Source organism: Onychostoma macrolepis, chromosome 10 (assembly GCF_012432095.1).
Source record: "Onychostoma macrolepis isolate SWU-2019 chromosome 10, ASM1243209v1, whole genome shotgun sequence".
Lineage (NCBI taxonomy): Eukaryota > Metazoa > Chordata > Actinopteri > Cypriniformes > Cyprinidae > Onychostoma > Onychostoma macrolepis.
The window spans coordinates 7509921-7525807 of NC_081164.1; the positions used below are offsets into that span (position 1 = coordinate 7509921).

A 15887-nucleotide genomic window follows, 5' to 3' on the forward strand; every position below is an offset into this window, starting at 1 on the left:
GCTTAGAATTTTAAGCCCATTCTAATGTATGTTTATCAGTTGCTTCATTCATGTGTGCCATTCATGATTTCCCACTCATGTGTGGATTGCAGGGCTCCCAAACTTTCACCTACACTTGGACTAAGTCTTATTGTATGGCTATCAAACCACCTTTTTTAAACAGATTGCTGTCAGTCTTGGAAGGCATTTAAACTTTAGTCTTTTTTTAAAATCAGATATCTATCCAAGCCATTCATTCGGTAAAGCATAGATTCCTTGTGTGCTAGCCGGCTAGGTAATGTTACCCTGATGACACATTTATGTCCATATCAAAAAAAAAAATTTGTGGCAAATTGAACATTGTTGTTGTATATTTTTCAACTTCACAAGGTGCATCATGAGATACTTGTCAGTTGCTTTCCCTTCACTATTCTGGTCTGAATTATCAAACAAAAATAAATAAATAAACAGAGAAAAAAAAAGAATAAATAGACAAATAACCAACCAAATAAATAAAATATTAGTAAACAAACAAACAAAAAAATTAAATATCAGTAAATAAATTCACTATGTATTTGTAATGTCTGTATGGCTGTTAAGAAAAGATTTCAAAAACACGTGACTCCATCATTCAGTATACAGGACATATAGGATTATGTATTAGATAACATGTATCAAATCAAGATGTGAACATAGTGTCTTCATCACAGTGTTTAGGTTTATTTTTTTCGTTTTTTTGCTTGAAATTATTCCTTAAATCCAAGCACAGAATGACTTTTTGTTCGTACAATGGAAGTCAATGTTCACCAAAACTGTTATGAAACATCATCTTTTGTATTCTTCTGTGTTTATTTTTTTACCTAAACTTGTGCCAATGTACGTAATTATGTAATTATTTTGTCTTTCTCTTCTTTCAGTTAAGAAAGCCAAACTCCAAGGACCTCCAGGTAAGCAAAATCTCACATGTTTTTCTATTCTTTTAAATGCAATTCAGAATTATGTAAAAACAATATTTGCTTTTCTCTGGGCCATGGAAATCTTATGTAAATTGTCTAGGTTTCGTGATTCTTGGACAGTGTGGGATTTTGAGACTTATTTTGGTACAATTTACACTAATACAACACCACTCAAAGCGCAGTACTCCACCTTACGTTACATCTACATTATATGCTTGATTCTCCTCAGAGACCTTGATTCCCCTGCTGAAAGTTCAGGGGTTCATTTGATAATTGATTCTGCCCTCATGCCATTCATCTTGTTTGAGTCCCAGAGCTTGTAGCTTGTGAGTTAGTGTGTAAGATCAGTGTAGGTTAAGCCCAAATCCCCACACCCTCCCTATCTGCAAATCCCCACACTGTTGGCCTTCACATCGATCCCTTAAGCCCGACTACTGTGTCCCTGGACAGGAAAGTGACTTGTGTGTACTAAGTTTTCCTGAAATTCATAATCTACAGGTACAAAAAAGCTCTGCAGCAGCTCTTGGATTGTAATGGGACGTCACAGGATCCCTTACACTGTGGTTATTTTCACAATATGGGTGTTGACTAGAGCGTAGGGGAAGTGTGAAGCTGTAAACCTATATGTAAATCTAAGATTTTGTGCCTAGAGCAATGTTATGATCTGGAATTAATTTTTTTAGAGGGATGGTTTACCCATAAATGTAAATTCTCTCATTTAGTTGTGGTCATGTCATGGTCCACAACATACACACTGTCTTGTTTTCCTTTACAAATATCTAAACGTTCTTAAATTAAGATATATTTTCTTGACAAGCAAAAAAGATATTAAATCATGCTTTCTGAAAATATCAGGTAAATTTTGTTAAAACGAGAAAAATTATCTGCCAGTGCGGCAAGACAAATAATCTTGTTTTCCCTTTGAATAAAGATTATTTTTCTTACACTGTTGGCAGATAATTTTTCTTGTTTTAAGCAAAAACTAACAGTCAATTTGCTTGTCAAGTAAATTTATCTTGATTGAAGAATGTTTAAATATTTTTACTAGAAAACAAGTCAAAAGTACTAAGAAAATCATTTTTATGCAGTTTGGAAGCTTGTTTCCGTCACTGAATAAATTTTTTTTGGAATTTTAACTCTCTGAGTTTATATCCTACAATTCCGACTTTATAGCATGCAATTGCGAGTTATAAAGTCATAATTATGAGAGATAAATTTGTAATTGTAAGAAAATAGTAATTTTACCTCAGAATTGACTTTATAACTCGCAGTCGTGAGTACATATCTCACAATTCTGAGAAAGTCACTTTTTTTTGGACTTTATAACTCGCAATTCCAAGTTGAAGATCTCACAATTATAATTAAAAGGTCAGAATTGTAATATAAACTCGCAATTGCAAGAAAAAAGTCAGAATTGTGAGAGCAAAAGTTGCAGTTACCTTTTCTATTTTAGTGGTGGAAACAGGCTTCCATAACAACAACTTTGGACCCCAATGGCTTTCATTGTATTTCATTGTAACACCAAACCATTTTTCAGAATATCTTTTGTGTTCCACAGAAGACCATGATTAATGGACTGAAATTTAGCCATTTTGAGATCAGTTTTGAGTAAATTTGGAGTACAATGACCATTAAATATCTCATCTCGTTAAATTCTGAATGAGAATGAGACATTAGTGGGCCGCTCACTCCCTCTGGGACTCTTGAGCACTCTTCACTCAGATCACACCCGATCCTGAATTTCCCAATCGCTCTGCGCCATCACTTAAACAAACAAGCAGCTCAGCACATGTCAGACTGAAATACTGTGTCACTGGCTCTATTGTATCAGAGAGTAAACAGTCGTTTAAGAATATGCCTGTCGGCCTCTGTCTGTCTGTGACAGGTGGCTCTTTTGTATTCCAGCGCTGGAGAGTGTTTACTTTACCTCTCTAAAACCACTAAGATTGTTCGGTTAGAGCCGGGCTTATCCTGCCTCCTAAAAGTATGACCTATATTAAACAGAAATCCCTAGATTGCATTGCAAAATTATTTGGGCCATGTAACTGCAAATGGAACTTGCATTGTAATACTCTGAAATGCACGTGTCTCATATTCACAAGTTAGCATTTTTGCACATTGCATGTAACTTTCATTAAAAGTTTTATTAATGTTCAAACAAAAGTAAGAGGTACCTGATGAAAAGTATTATGATATCTGCCCAAAAAGGAAAGTGGATTCAGTGCGGAACAAGTATCTTTTTTTTTTTTTTTTTCTTTTTTTAAATATGCGCAAATGAATCATGCACAGGAAGGCCTGGAATGTATATTAAGGAAACAAGGAAGGAAACAGCAGCATTTATCAGTAATGCTGTGGGAATTATAATACATGCAGTTTCATGATTTAAAAAAAAAATTTTTATGTAAACAATGTCATGAGGAAAGGAATCTTGACTTTTCCCCCATATATACAGTATTAATTGAGGGGAAACTGTACCTGTAAAAACTAAAAGATACAGAGCTATAAAAAAAAAAACCTATAGAAATTTCAGTACCATTTGAATTTTTAAAAAATTTGTATGCTCGTACTATATTTTTTTCTTTTGTAATTTTGTATTACAAAATATAATTTGCATATTGTACTGTAATTTTGTCTTCTATTATACTGATTTCACTTTTGATTCATGGAAAAAATGCCAACATCCATTCATCACCTAATAATTCAGATTCAGCCCATGTTCACTTAATTGTGGTGATACTGCGAATAAATGAAAAATTTATCGTTTTCCTTTTGAAAGACATTAAATTGATCAAATGTGATTTAGAACAGAAAAATGTTAGGTTCATTTGTAATAATATTTCGCAATATTAATATTTTTGATCAAATAACTGTAGCCTTGGTGAGCATGAGACAAAATGTCCCTAAAATTGTGGACTGTTATGTATGTATTAAGACATGATACTATGAATACACCATTAATTGTACTGTATCTGTGGAGAAAAAAAAAATCCTCATGACATATGTAACTTCATTAAATATTGTTCTATAGTCCACCACTGTCAGCATAAACTCTTCGTTAATGTAGCATAAACTGCGAAAAGCATGTAAAGGTACTGCGCACATTCAAGAATCCCTCATGTGAACCTGCGTATACAAACCTCAAATCCATCCCATTCCTCATACATGATTCATCAGGGATCTGAAACGGAAATGTCAGCTCTCGATTGTACGCTACCTTTGACTAATTTATCGGAAAACTCAACTAGAGTCAATAATGAATGATGACATGTGGTGCAGTCATCAAGAAATCGTAAAACCTTCATCTTCCCATGAAACATTAAGTTTCAAAGTAGGATATTCAGAGTTTTGTTTGTTCACTTGGTAGCAAATTAACTAGAGATCCATGTTCCTTTTGGACATACAGAAATTTTAGTCTACACCCTTTTCTGCTAATTTGTTCTGTGTTTTTTTTTTTTAAATATCAGGTATTTCAGAATAAGCCTGTCACTAAAAGGCACATAAAAACTAAACGATCTGTGGTTGGATGTTTTTCATGTCGGTCAGAGCCTTGGTAGGTGTCGTAATAGTCAAAAGTCTGGCTACGTGAGACTAATATGATTAAATTCACACTTTACAGTTTCATTCACTTTCACTTTCATTTTTCATCTGTAGCTTTTCCCCACCTCCCTCTCTCCTACGCTACCTGACATAATGGATAATCAGGAGACATGCTGAATCCGTAATTGGCATCTGAATGTAAAGTGGCTCTCTGCTAATCCGGCCAGGTGTGATGCCTATAACGTCATAGTTTTGTCTCTCGAGACGCTCATTGCTTGATTGATTAGTTCCTGTCAACCCCAACCTCCACCTGGCTAGAGCCACAGCAGAGAATGGATTTCAGTGGCAGTTCACTGCTTGGATTGGTTGTTTAAATTCGGCTCATTTTTGGCATTTGTGGTGTTGTGCTATTATATGTAGTAGCCCCAAATCTACCAGAAAATCTTCAGTCTTTCATTTTCATTTGAAATCTAACAAACATCTTTTTCTGAAATGGTTTACTTGAGCCACATCACATTTGTTGTGTTAACGCTAATGTACCCTAATATGTCCTTGTTAACAGTTTACTCACCAGTCAATAAATCATTGCACCAGAACAAACTTTGCTTTTATGTTTTGAACTTTTGTATTATGCTAATTTATTTTGAGAAATCAAACCTGACTGACTATTTTAACCTTCTTAAAGGAATAGTTCACCCAAAAATTAAAATTCGCTCGCCCTCAGGCCATCCAAGATGTAGATGAGTTTTTCTTCATCAGAACAGATTCGGAGAAATGTAGTGTTACATCACTTGCTCACCAATGGATCCTCTGCAGTGAATGGGTGCCATCAGAATGAGAGTCCAAACAGCTGATAAAAACATCACAATAATCCACAAGTAATCCACACCACTCCAGTCCATCAAATAACATCTCAGAAAGCATCTTCACAAGAATTTTTTTGTCTTCAAAAGACAATTAATTGACGGGAGTTGTGTGGATTACTTGTGGATTATTGTGATGTTTTTATCAGCTGTTTGGATTCTGACGGCACCCATTCACTGCAGAGGATAACTGAATGCACTAATGCATAATAAGATTAGGAACGTGTATAAAGGGTCGTTTAGATTTCATGTTGACTAATACTAAAGCAGGACGAGCACCTGCTCGCTCTAGTCTTTCTCTTATCTTTGTGAATGGTCACTGTGTATTATTTGAACTGGTTTGTGTTGATTTTAGTTGTCGTGAAGAGGCCTGAATCTTTTTGTCTCTGTGGAAACCTTTTAAAACAAGGAAACAAACACTGCCATGAAGTTTATCAAATCTGTTTTAACAGCTGACGACCCTTCCGCTCTTCTCATGAGCAGGACATTCAGCAGCTTTAATAGAGTCACAAATTACGACAATTTTCCTGGATTTCTCACTTTTAGAAAATGTTATGGACTTCATTAAAGAAATTGTACATTTTCACCCTTTTCCAGACAAACTCGGCACGTCAATATAGCTGATGTCGTCATCATCATGTAATGTTTCTCTTGCTCTGGATCTTTGTAGTGGCCTGTGACCGTAATGGAGTCAGATCTCTGAATGTTTATGTGTCTGTTAATGCAAAACTGCTGGTTTTCTCTGGGTGGGAGGAGAGCAGTGGGCGAGACTGCTGGCAGACTGTATCATCGGGCACATTTTGGCCGGCCCCCCCATCACTGGCAAACAGGAAATGAAGTGATGGTTATGTCACTGTCTCAGTAATCCTCCTGCGGTCGACACTAGTGTGTGTGTGTGTTTTTACGTGTTTGCATACACGTTTGTATGCATGCTTACGAAGGGCTGTCCTTATGAATTTGACTTGAAAATATTCCACTGACATTAAGCTCATTTATTTTTGGAATACATTAAGCTATATACAGTCACCTGAATGCGCCATTTCTGTAATGAGCATGTTTTTAATTTCTGATTTAAAATTCATTTTGATATATTTTGGGGGGCAGAGTCAAAATGTCAGGGTGGTAATGGTACAACTGTCCTCATATCAAGAAAGGAAAAAAAAAAACCTTTGTAGTTTGACACATTCTTTGATTATTATTTCTTTATTATTTGATTATTACTTGTTATTCATATTTGAAACAAAAATTGTCTGCCAAATCAAAGTCATGTGGTGCAACCAACATGCAGAAATATGAAGAAAACCAAACATTTACAAGCCATGTTAATGATAACCCCAAATTATAAAACTACCCAAACAAAATGAAACTGGATTTGAACGAGACAGAGGTAAATTATGGTTAGAATCTGAATAGACAGTAGTGGTAAATTCTCGTTTTGTGGTCTAAATTCTATGTATGGCATAAATTCATAAAGATCTGGTGCTAAACTGATGCTTTTTCCCTCTGTTGAGGATCTCATGTGAGATTATGGAGGTCAGGGCTCTGTGGGGGAGGGGAATCACACTAATCTTTACTCTCACTCAGCACTACAGCATTATTACTCAGGCTTTATTTAGTCACAGTCCTGCCACATGTGCTCTGGGATTCCCAGGCAAACTTGACCAACCAGCATGTGCACTTTTTCTTTTTTTTTTTTGTGGTCAATACTGTTACCTTAGACGTGTGCTTCCAGTAATTACCATAAACACTACACTAGGTTATTGTGGGTGTTTGGCTAGGAGTCGCTATGCAGTTGCTAATGTGTTCAGAGTTGTTTTTAGTTTGTTGCTATTTGATTACTAGCATGTTCTGGTGGTTTCTAGCAAGGAATATCAGAACATTTGAAATTACATGATCTGAGGTTTTGTATCATTTATGTTTGTAGTACAAATCTGCAGGATAAGGTATATGCTAAAGTTTTAAAACATCATGAAATGGCTTGAAAAGCATTATCTTCTTTCCTATGTTGAAGTTGGGGTGGGATATGGAGCCCTGCACATAATCAAATAAATACATAACTTGAACTAGGGACTATAGATGGCTTCATAGCTGATAGGCTTAACATGAACTATGTCAGACAACAATTTAGATTTCATTGTGGTCTTAAAATACTTAGGATTCCAGTCCAATCCAATTAAATTGTTTTGATAAAAAAAAAAAAAAACTGCATATAAACATGTCTTCTGTTTTACTTCTAGATAAATTCAACGCCTATGTGACACTGAAAGTGCAAAATGTGAAGAGTACCACCATCACTGTGAGGGGAGACCAGCCATGCTGGGAGCAGGACTTCATGTTGTAAGTTCTTCTATCTTAATTCACCACTGTAACACCACTTCCCAGACAACAATCTATTATCACTAATGTACTGGTCAATTACTATAGGGTAGGGATGTCATATGTAGAGGGTCTGGATGTCTTTCTGCTAGTCATTCATCTGTCACAGCAGTGAGAGGTATCTAACCTGGGAACCACACAAACTCTGCTGTAAAGATTTTGTTGGCAAACTAATGAGCGCGTCTCAGCCACAAAGATGACAACCCCGATAATCAGGCTGTTAGTGTGTTACGTTCCACATCTAGATCCAGTTGGTTTCTTAAAGGTGAAACGTGTCATTTTCTGTGTTCAAATACTTTCTTTTATGATTAACATGTTGGGATTTCCCAGCAATGACCTCAGAGGAGATGTTACCTGTTTGTTCCATAACAACGAGGAAAAATTCTGAAGAGAAAAGGGTGAATAGGATACGGATACACGTGTAGGTCAGATTACCAGATATCCAGTGTTGGGTAAGTTATAAAAAAAAAAAAAGTAATCCATTACAAATTACTGATTACTACTTTAAAATTGTAATTTGATTACATTACTGATTACTGCATTTAAAAAGTAATCAGATTACTAATTTTAACTTTCAAGTTTACTTTTCAAGTTATCAAACCTAAAAAATACACTACAAAGAGAAACTTATAGTTCTTTCATTAATTTCATATTGACTGAAAAAAAAATACATAAGTAGGCCTATTATTTGTATACCCTGATTCACTCCCAATATCAACAAAACTTTTCTTTTTTTTTTGGTTTTGTAAAATAAAGAAAACAAGTGCGCTTTCTGCATTCTCAGTCTCCGTGAATATCTTCCTGAAACGAGTCACTAGAATGAACTAAAATTACATGAGAAATACATAGGCCTATATCTAAAGAAAGCTTGAAGTGTCTATTATTAAATGAAGTAAGTCATGTCAAAAACAAATATTCTCTGATAAAATAATCTGTATGAAACCAACACGAGGTCAAGTCTTTCCCGTCTGAGCTCACCTTCAATGTGATCATGTCCACGCACATTGCGCGCTATTAGATAATCATCCGCGCAAAACCAAGCTTGAGACACGCGAACATGTAGACGCTCACATCACCTCTTTACAAAGATTCAAGATAATCTCGGCTACTTTTCGATTTTGGAAGAAGGCGTGAGGAATAAGCCTTGAATTGTGACGCCGATGCGGTTTAATCCAGCGGTTGATCTCATTCTGATGACTCATTTATTTTTTACTTTATTAGTGTTACTGTGACAAACTTGTACACATTCACTTGTTGAACTTTTCCCAAACTGTAATGCCAGACTAAAATATGTCGAGTGCAACACTTTGAAATATATGATAGGCAACCTTTCATTACATCTAAATGTTGTAGGACTCTCATTTTATCTCGCATTCTCCGGTGATTTATTAAAGGGCATACTGACGCTCAAAACATGATTTTTACTTCATTTTTTTTTAACACTGCATTTGTAACTTGCATAACGTAATTTTATTGACATAAGTAACTGTAAACATAAATTTAAAACGTAACTCATTACTTTACTGCATTACCAGAGTAAGTAATTAGATTACTGTAACGCGTTACTGAGTAACGGAGCATCTATTGTTTGCTTACACTGTGTCTACACCGAATGCGAGTGGCATGGCGTGACAAAATACTGTAGAACCCATTATAATCAGTGATGCTGTCTACACTGGATGCGGCACGACACGACAAATTCCCGACAGTAAAATAATGCCTCGTTCTATTTATGACCTACTGACACAAAGTACAAATGATTCTCAACGGTCGCTTTGTCGCGTCCAGTGTAGACAGACTTTAGCTGTTGTGGCGCGGTGCGACACGATAATTGTTGCACTTGGTGTAGACACGGTGTCTCTTTTATTACCACAAAAAATTAATTACAATTATTCGATTACTCTATTAATCATCATAATAATTGACCGATTACTCTATTATCAAAATAATCGTTAGTAACAGCCCTACTTTCAGATTTAGCACCATATTTGAAAGTTACCTTGTTTGGTCACTTTCACTTTGTGCCAAGTTTCAGTGAATATTGCGTGACACTGTAAATGTGGCCTTGGTTTTGTTGGTTTCAATATTTGATATATATACATATAATTAAAAAATTAAGAACAATTTACAACTCTACATTTTAAGACAAAATTAGTGTATAACAGACTTATGGCTATCACCCAGAGAACATGGCAAATTTCCAAAGACAGGTGGCTTTGCTCCAGGAAATGAAACTAGCTCGGTGTTTCTTGCTGCTCATTTGTTTTCTCTCAAAGATTTATATCTGTTTATTTAGATTCCCGCCTTGTCCTCATGTTACATCCATGCTTTCTGTCTCAGGTGTTGGATGTGTGTCTTTGTTTGCATAGTCAATGAGATGCGGCTGTCTATAGTTTCTCAGCTTATCTCGACTATTGTTTCACACTTGTCGGACTTCTCTGTATGTATTCTTGATTTTTCTTGGACTGTTAAACATTATATGCTTTTGTACTTGTTGTAACATAATACTAAATATTAGTAAATTCATTACTCCAGATTAGTGGTACTCAACCGAATTGACATGTTAAAAATGTTTACTTCCTCAATTATATCTATGTACTTGATGAAATATGGAAGGCATGATCTTTTACTGTTTTCATGACTAAATTAATAACTTCCATAAAATTTATGAGCCATTAAATGATGTCATTCAGTCAACAAAAGTGATGCAATACTGACTATAGGTCACTGAAAATAAATGAAAGCATTTATTTATTGTTTGTGTAGTTCTGGTTTCCATGGTAACAGTGACTCACTTGATTGGTTGGTTTTGCTTCAGAATTATGGGTAATGTAGATCTTCAGCAGAAATTTAGTGTAATAGTGTAGTAAACAAAATGCTGAAATTTTGCTGCATAAACTGTGGTACAATTTTGTCCCAGGCCTAACGAATTTAAGGCTTGTCCACAGGGACAGTAATGTACCCTCATTCGCATTGATGGCTTTATGCTTTCTTGTCCTAATGGAACTTCAGAAAGCCAGATGTCATCATTATTAAACAGAGCCCTTCAATCTAGTCCAGCTTTGTGTGTCTTTGCACTCAGAGGAGCATTTGAAAGCAGCGTTGAGGTTAATTAAATAATGCTTGATCCCTCTGGGACTAACAAAAGCCACCAGAGGGTATTGATGATGAGTAGAGACTGATTATGTATTGATTATATATTATGCAACGCTTTCTTGCCTGAATACATTCTTAGTGTTACTGTGAAAGTTGTTTTTTGCATCACGTACAATCCATCTCAAAGCCATACTGTAATTTATGTCATACACCATTCAGAAGTTTGAGTCAGTAAGATTTGTTTGAAAGAAGTCTCTTGTGTTCATAAAGGCTGTATTTATTTGATGAAAAATACAGTAAAAATAGAAATATTGTGAAATATTATTACAATTCAAAATAACTGTTTTCTATTTGAATATATATTAAAATATAATTTATTCCTGTGACGTAAATCAGAATTTTCAGCATCATTATTCCAGTCTTCAGTGTCACATGATCCTTCAGAAATCATTCTAATATGCTCATTTGCTGCCCAAGAAACATTTATCATCAATGTTGAAAACAGTTGTGCTGCTTAATATTTTTATGTAAACTTTTGTTTTTCTTTGATTAGGACAAATTCAATAAAACAGCATTTATTTGAAATGGAAATCTTTGGTAACATTATAAATGTCTATACTGGTCACTTTTTTAATAAATTTAATCCGTTCTTGCTAAATAAGTGTTAATTTTAAAATCTCCTGACCACAAACTTTTGAACAGTAGTGTAGGCTATATAATAATAATAATAATAATAATAATTATTAGTTATTTATTTGTATTCTTTCTGCCTTATTTATGAAATCCATATTAGCAGAATGACTTTTGTGTTTTCTAAATCTTTCATAAAGCGATTAGTATATAAATTGTAGCCTTGAATGGAATGTAAAAGAATGCAAAAAATGATTTTTCAAATTATTTACTCTGAAAAAGTATTTTATAAACAATTCGTTTTGACTCAATCTCATTAAAGTATTGTTATAATTTATCTTAATATCTTGTGCTTGCTAAACAAGCCTTTTCTTAACCAGTTAGCACTATGCTAAGCTAGTATGCTAAACTGAATGCTAATTTGAAACCGAAAAAGGCTGGCTTATCATCTACCAGGTGAAAAATGCAAGTCTTATCGCTTTATATATTAGCAAACTATTCCTAGACAAGCCACACGATTTGAAGTGTCTTTCAAGTCCATACAATGTGGAATGATTTGAATAACTGCCTAAATCAAATAAAAGCAATATTACTAGTGTTTGAGAGCATGTTAACTCAAGACTGGCTAAACATTACAGTATCTAATTTTCCAGTGTTGCCTTACAAAATAGCCTATAGCTGAACCATATTCATGTGTTGCCTACATTTCCATTGAACAAATTCAGTCCATTAAGGTTAAGCCGGTGAAACCTGCACACTTTTGTCTGTTTGCCCTCTCTCTGAGCCTGTTTGACTAGCTTAAATAATTATGATGATATAACCATATTGCCAGTGGGATTACGGCTGTTTATATAGCTCCTCATTTGTTTGTTTGATCAAAGGGCAAAGTTATTGTATCATTCAGACATGTCACGAGTTCAGCTGTCCTGTCTGAACCTCCGTACGACCCTGTGGGTGAGTTTGAGACGTCACGTCTCTCCGGACCTGCATTTTTAGTGTGCGTACGTGGCGTCAGCAAGCTCTATCTGTCTCTATAGCAACCTATCAATTAATAATTACTCAGCCCGTTGTCGTTTGCCATGTTCTGGAAAACTAACAAGTGCAAAAAAAGAGAAATCCGCAAACAAGGTGCTCTCTGGGGGTCTAAAACCATCTCATCCTCACAGCACTTTGGAGACAATTGAAAGCCTAAATTAATAATGAATGGATTTCCAAATGCTCCTCTTTAGGTGCCGCGCTTGTGTGTGCTTTGGTCTTCTCTATTTATGCCAAGCAGAGCGGCAGATAAAAGCCACATTTGTCTCATTCAGTTGTACAAAAGGCTTGCATCGTGTTAACAGATGGTGTGAAGCCGTTGTTATTGGAGCATGCTTTTACCAGCACAGATATGATTTAATTTTTTACACTGTATGTGATTATGCAGAGCAGACTTTAGCATTTGTATGGTGATTTGAACTAATTTATGACTACTTATACACGCCTGATGTACAAATAAACTGTGTTAAATATCAATTAACGTCATTGTGCTTAGAATATTTGCAGTAAGTGTTTCTCTAAGCTTCTCAAACACAGAATGTTGTCACACTTGATTAAAAATATTTTGTACATTTGTTGAGGAGCATGTGATATTTCTTTTCTAAGCGATGAGACTTTTACCTGCCCCATTGGTGCCATAAGGACTACTTAGCAAAACTTAGGATCATGGAGGCAAAATGCTTTTTATTGCATGTTTGAGTCAGCTGTATAATGTTTTTCTTAATCTTTGTGTCTGAATAATCCTACACTGCACCTGGGATCTTATAAAACACTGAGACAGTGAAGATGAAGCTAATTAGACCCGTTTCAACTGCTTTTGTCCTTTTCCACTTGATGGTGTGATGAAGTACCACACAGTCTGTAAAAATATGGAGATAAAGCACTCAACAAACTGGAGTAGTGGTGCAAGGTTATGGAAGGTCATCTATCAACACATTGTTCAGTTTGTCTTCAACCATATTTGCCTTCAATACACTACTGTTCAAAAGTTTTTTTGTTTTTTTGAAAGAAGACTCTCATGCTCACCAAGGCTGCATTTATTTGATTAAAAATTTACTAAAAACCGTAATATTGTGAATATTATTACAGTTTTAGTTTAAGTGGCTGTTTTCTATTTTTATGAATAATAAAATGTAATATATTCCAGTAATGCTAAGCTACTTATCAATGTTGAAATCAGTTGTGCGGATTAATATTTTTGTAAAAAACTGACATTTTTTCAGCATTATTTGATTAACAGAAAAGATCAGCATTTGAAAAGGAAATCTTTTGTAACATTATAAATGTGATTGTCACTTGATTGAATTTTGATTCATTTCTGTCAAAAAAAAAATCTGACCCTAAACTTTTGAATGGTAGTGTACCATTTACGCATTAATTTTATTTTAATTAAAGGGATAGTTCACCAAAAATGGAAATTGTCATTAATTACTCGCGTACATGTCATTCCAAACCCGTAAGACCTTTCTTCTCTTCCTTGTCAGACCAGAGAGTACCATGATGCATGTGCATGGTGCTGCTGACGTAGAACAGCATGTGCTGCGTGTTGTTTACAAGCAGAGGAATGCACACCCATGCGTCGTGGTGCTCTCGTTAAAACGTGTGGTGAAGACTGACATCGAAGAGAAAAAATTGCTGAATAAAGTCATTATTTTTATTTCTTTATGCACAAAACTTTCATAGCGTAATAAAATTAAGGTTGAACCACTGATGTCACATGGACTATATTAACAATGTCGTTTCACGAGTTTGTGTGCCCATATAATCTTAGCAATAGTGGTAAACTGATTTGGCTTGATGTCTGCAATGAAGGGCTCAGAGAGACTATTCTACTTGAGCTCCGATAGCCCCCCTATCGACAGAAGGATAAATGAAATAAATATGCATAAAGGAGGAGGTGGGGAGGAGGAGGGATGCCTGAAAGAACTAACAACGGAAGTGGTAAGTGGTTTTTATACTCTGATATTAATTGGAAGATTAGATGGGTGTAGTACTCCCGAAATTACGTTCATAACTTCACTACTACGATTCTGGGCTTTGAACATAATAGTTCCCTTGCTGTCTATGCGGGTTCAGAAAGCTTTCAGATTTCATCAAAAATATCAAAGGTCTTATGGGTTTGGAACGACATGAGTGCGAGTAAGTAATGACAATTTTCTTTCTTGGGTGAACTATCCCTTTAAGGCTGGAGAGGCTCCAACGAGAAGCTCCTTAAAGAAACTATTAGTAAAACTGTTATAGTATGTCCAAAGTATATTATGGGCATGTTATGATGTACTGAAAATTACAAAAAATTAAACCGTTGCAATTGCCACTAACAAAAACTAAGAAAAAAAACTACATCTTTTGATGCATCTTCTGTTTTTTGTGACCTTCAGTGAGATCAGCCGGCTGGACCTGGGCCTCATTGTAGAGGTGTGGAACAAAGGTCTCATCTGGGACACCATGTTAGGAACAGCCTGGATCCCACTCAAAAGCATCTGCCATTCAGAGGAGGTCAGGAACTCATGCACATCTCACAAAATCTTACATCATTCCGTGATTAAAATAAATGAATGAACTTGGTCATCAAGCTGTCCTAAAGATTCCTCTTTCATAAGTTTATAATGTAATGAATAACCTTTCCTCTGAACAGGAGGGCTCTGGCGAGTGGATATTTCTGGACTCTGAAGTTCTGATGAAGGCAGATGAAATATATGGGACTAAAAATCCAACGCCACATCGGGTCCTGCTGGACACTCGCTTTGAACTGCCCTTCGGTGAGACTGACTCTTTTTAAATTTCTTTGTATAATTAAAAAAAAAAAGTACATCCTTTCATGTTGTTTTTCATGATTTACACAACCATTCTAAAGTTTGGGGTGATTTTAAGAATTTTTTTGAGAATATATTTTTACATTATCACTTAATCTCTGCAAGGACACATTTCTGAAGGATCATGTGACACTGAAGACTGGAGTAATGATGCTGAAAATTCAGCTTTGCATCACATGAATAAATTACATTTTACATCAAAATAGAAAACAGTAATTTTAAATTGTAATAATATTTCATAATATTACTGTTTTTACTGTATTTTTGATCAAATGCTGCCTTGGTGACCTGAAGAGTGTTCTTTAAAAAAAATGCTTTCATGTTATTCCAAACTAACTTTCTTCAGAGGAGCACAAAATAAGAAATAAGAAAACAGTCCCCAATCACTGTCTGCATTAACTGAATGTAAAAGAGCAGCGTGGACATTTTTCAGAACTTCTTATTTTGTCTTCCACATTAAGAATGGCTTGCTGATCTGTTATTTGGAAATGCAGCTGCTTGAGATCAATCCCATCCGTCTCTCTGGTGCTTTTGATTTCCATTGATTTGTTGAATGTCATCAGGGTTGAGTGAATCTCCTTCAGGCAGCTGCTTGCTTTCTT

At 35.3% G+C, this 15887-nt stretch overlaps 1 protein-coding gene across 3 annotated transcripts in view; it reads left to right on the forward strand.

Annotated features, from left to right (window-relative positions):
• The window catches only part of unc13bb (unc-13 homolog Bb (C. elegans)), an 80757-nt gene that overhangs the window by 8919 nt on the left and 55951 nt on the right, over positions 1 to 15887 (forward strand). For 2 of the 3 annotated variants that reach the window (XM_058788569.1, XM_058788570.1), the window contains exons 2-5: positions 897 to 926; positions 7573 to 7672; positions 14851 to 14968; positions 15108 to 15231. In XM_058788569.1, the coding sequence (XP_058644552.1) occupies positions 897 to 926; positions 7573 to 7672; positions 14851 to 14968; positions 15108 to 15231 (372 nt within the window). The remainder of the gene's footprint in view (positions 1 to 896; positions 927 to 7572; positions 7673 to 14850; positions 14969 to 15107; positions 15232 to 15887) is intronic. The other variant, XM_058788572.1, reaches the window with a different exon arrangement.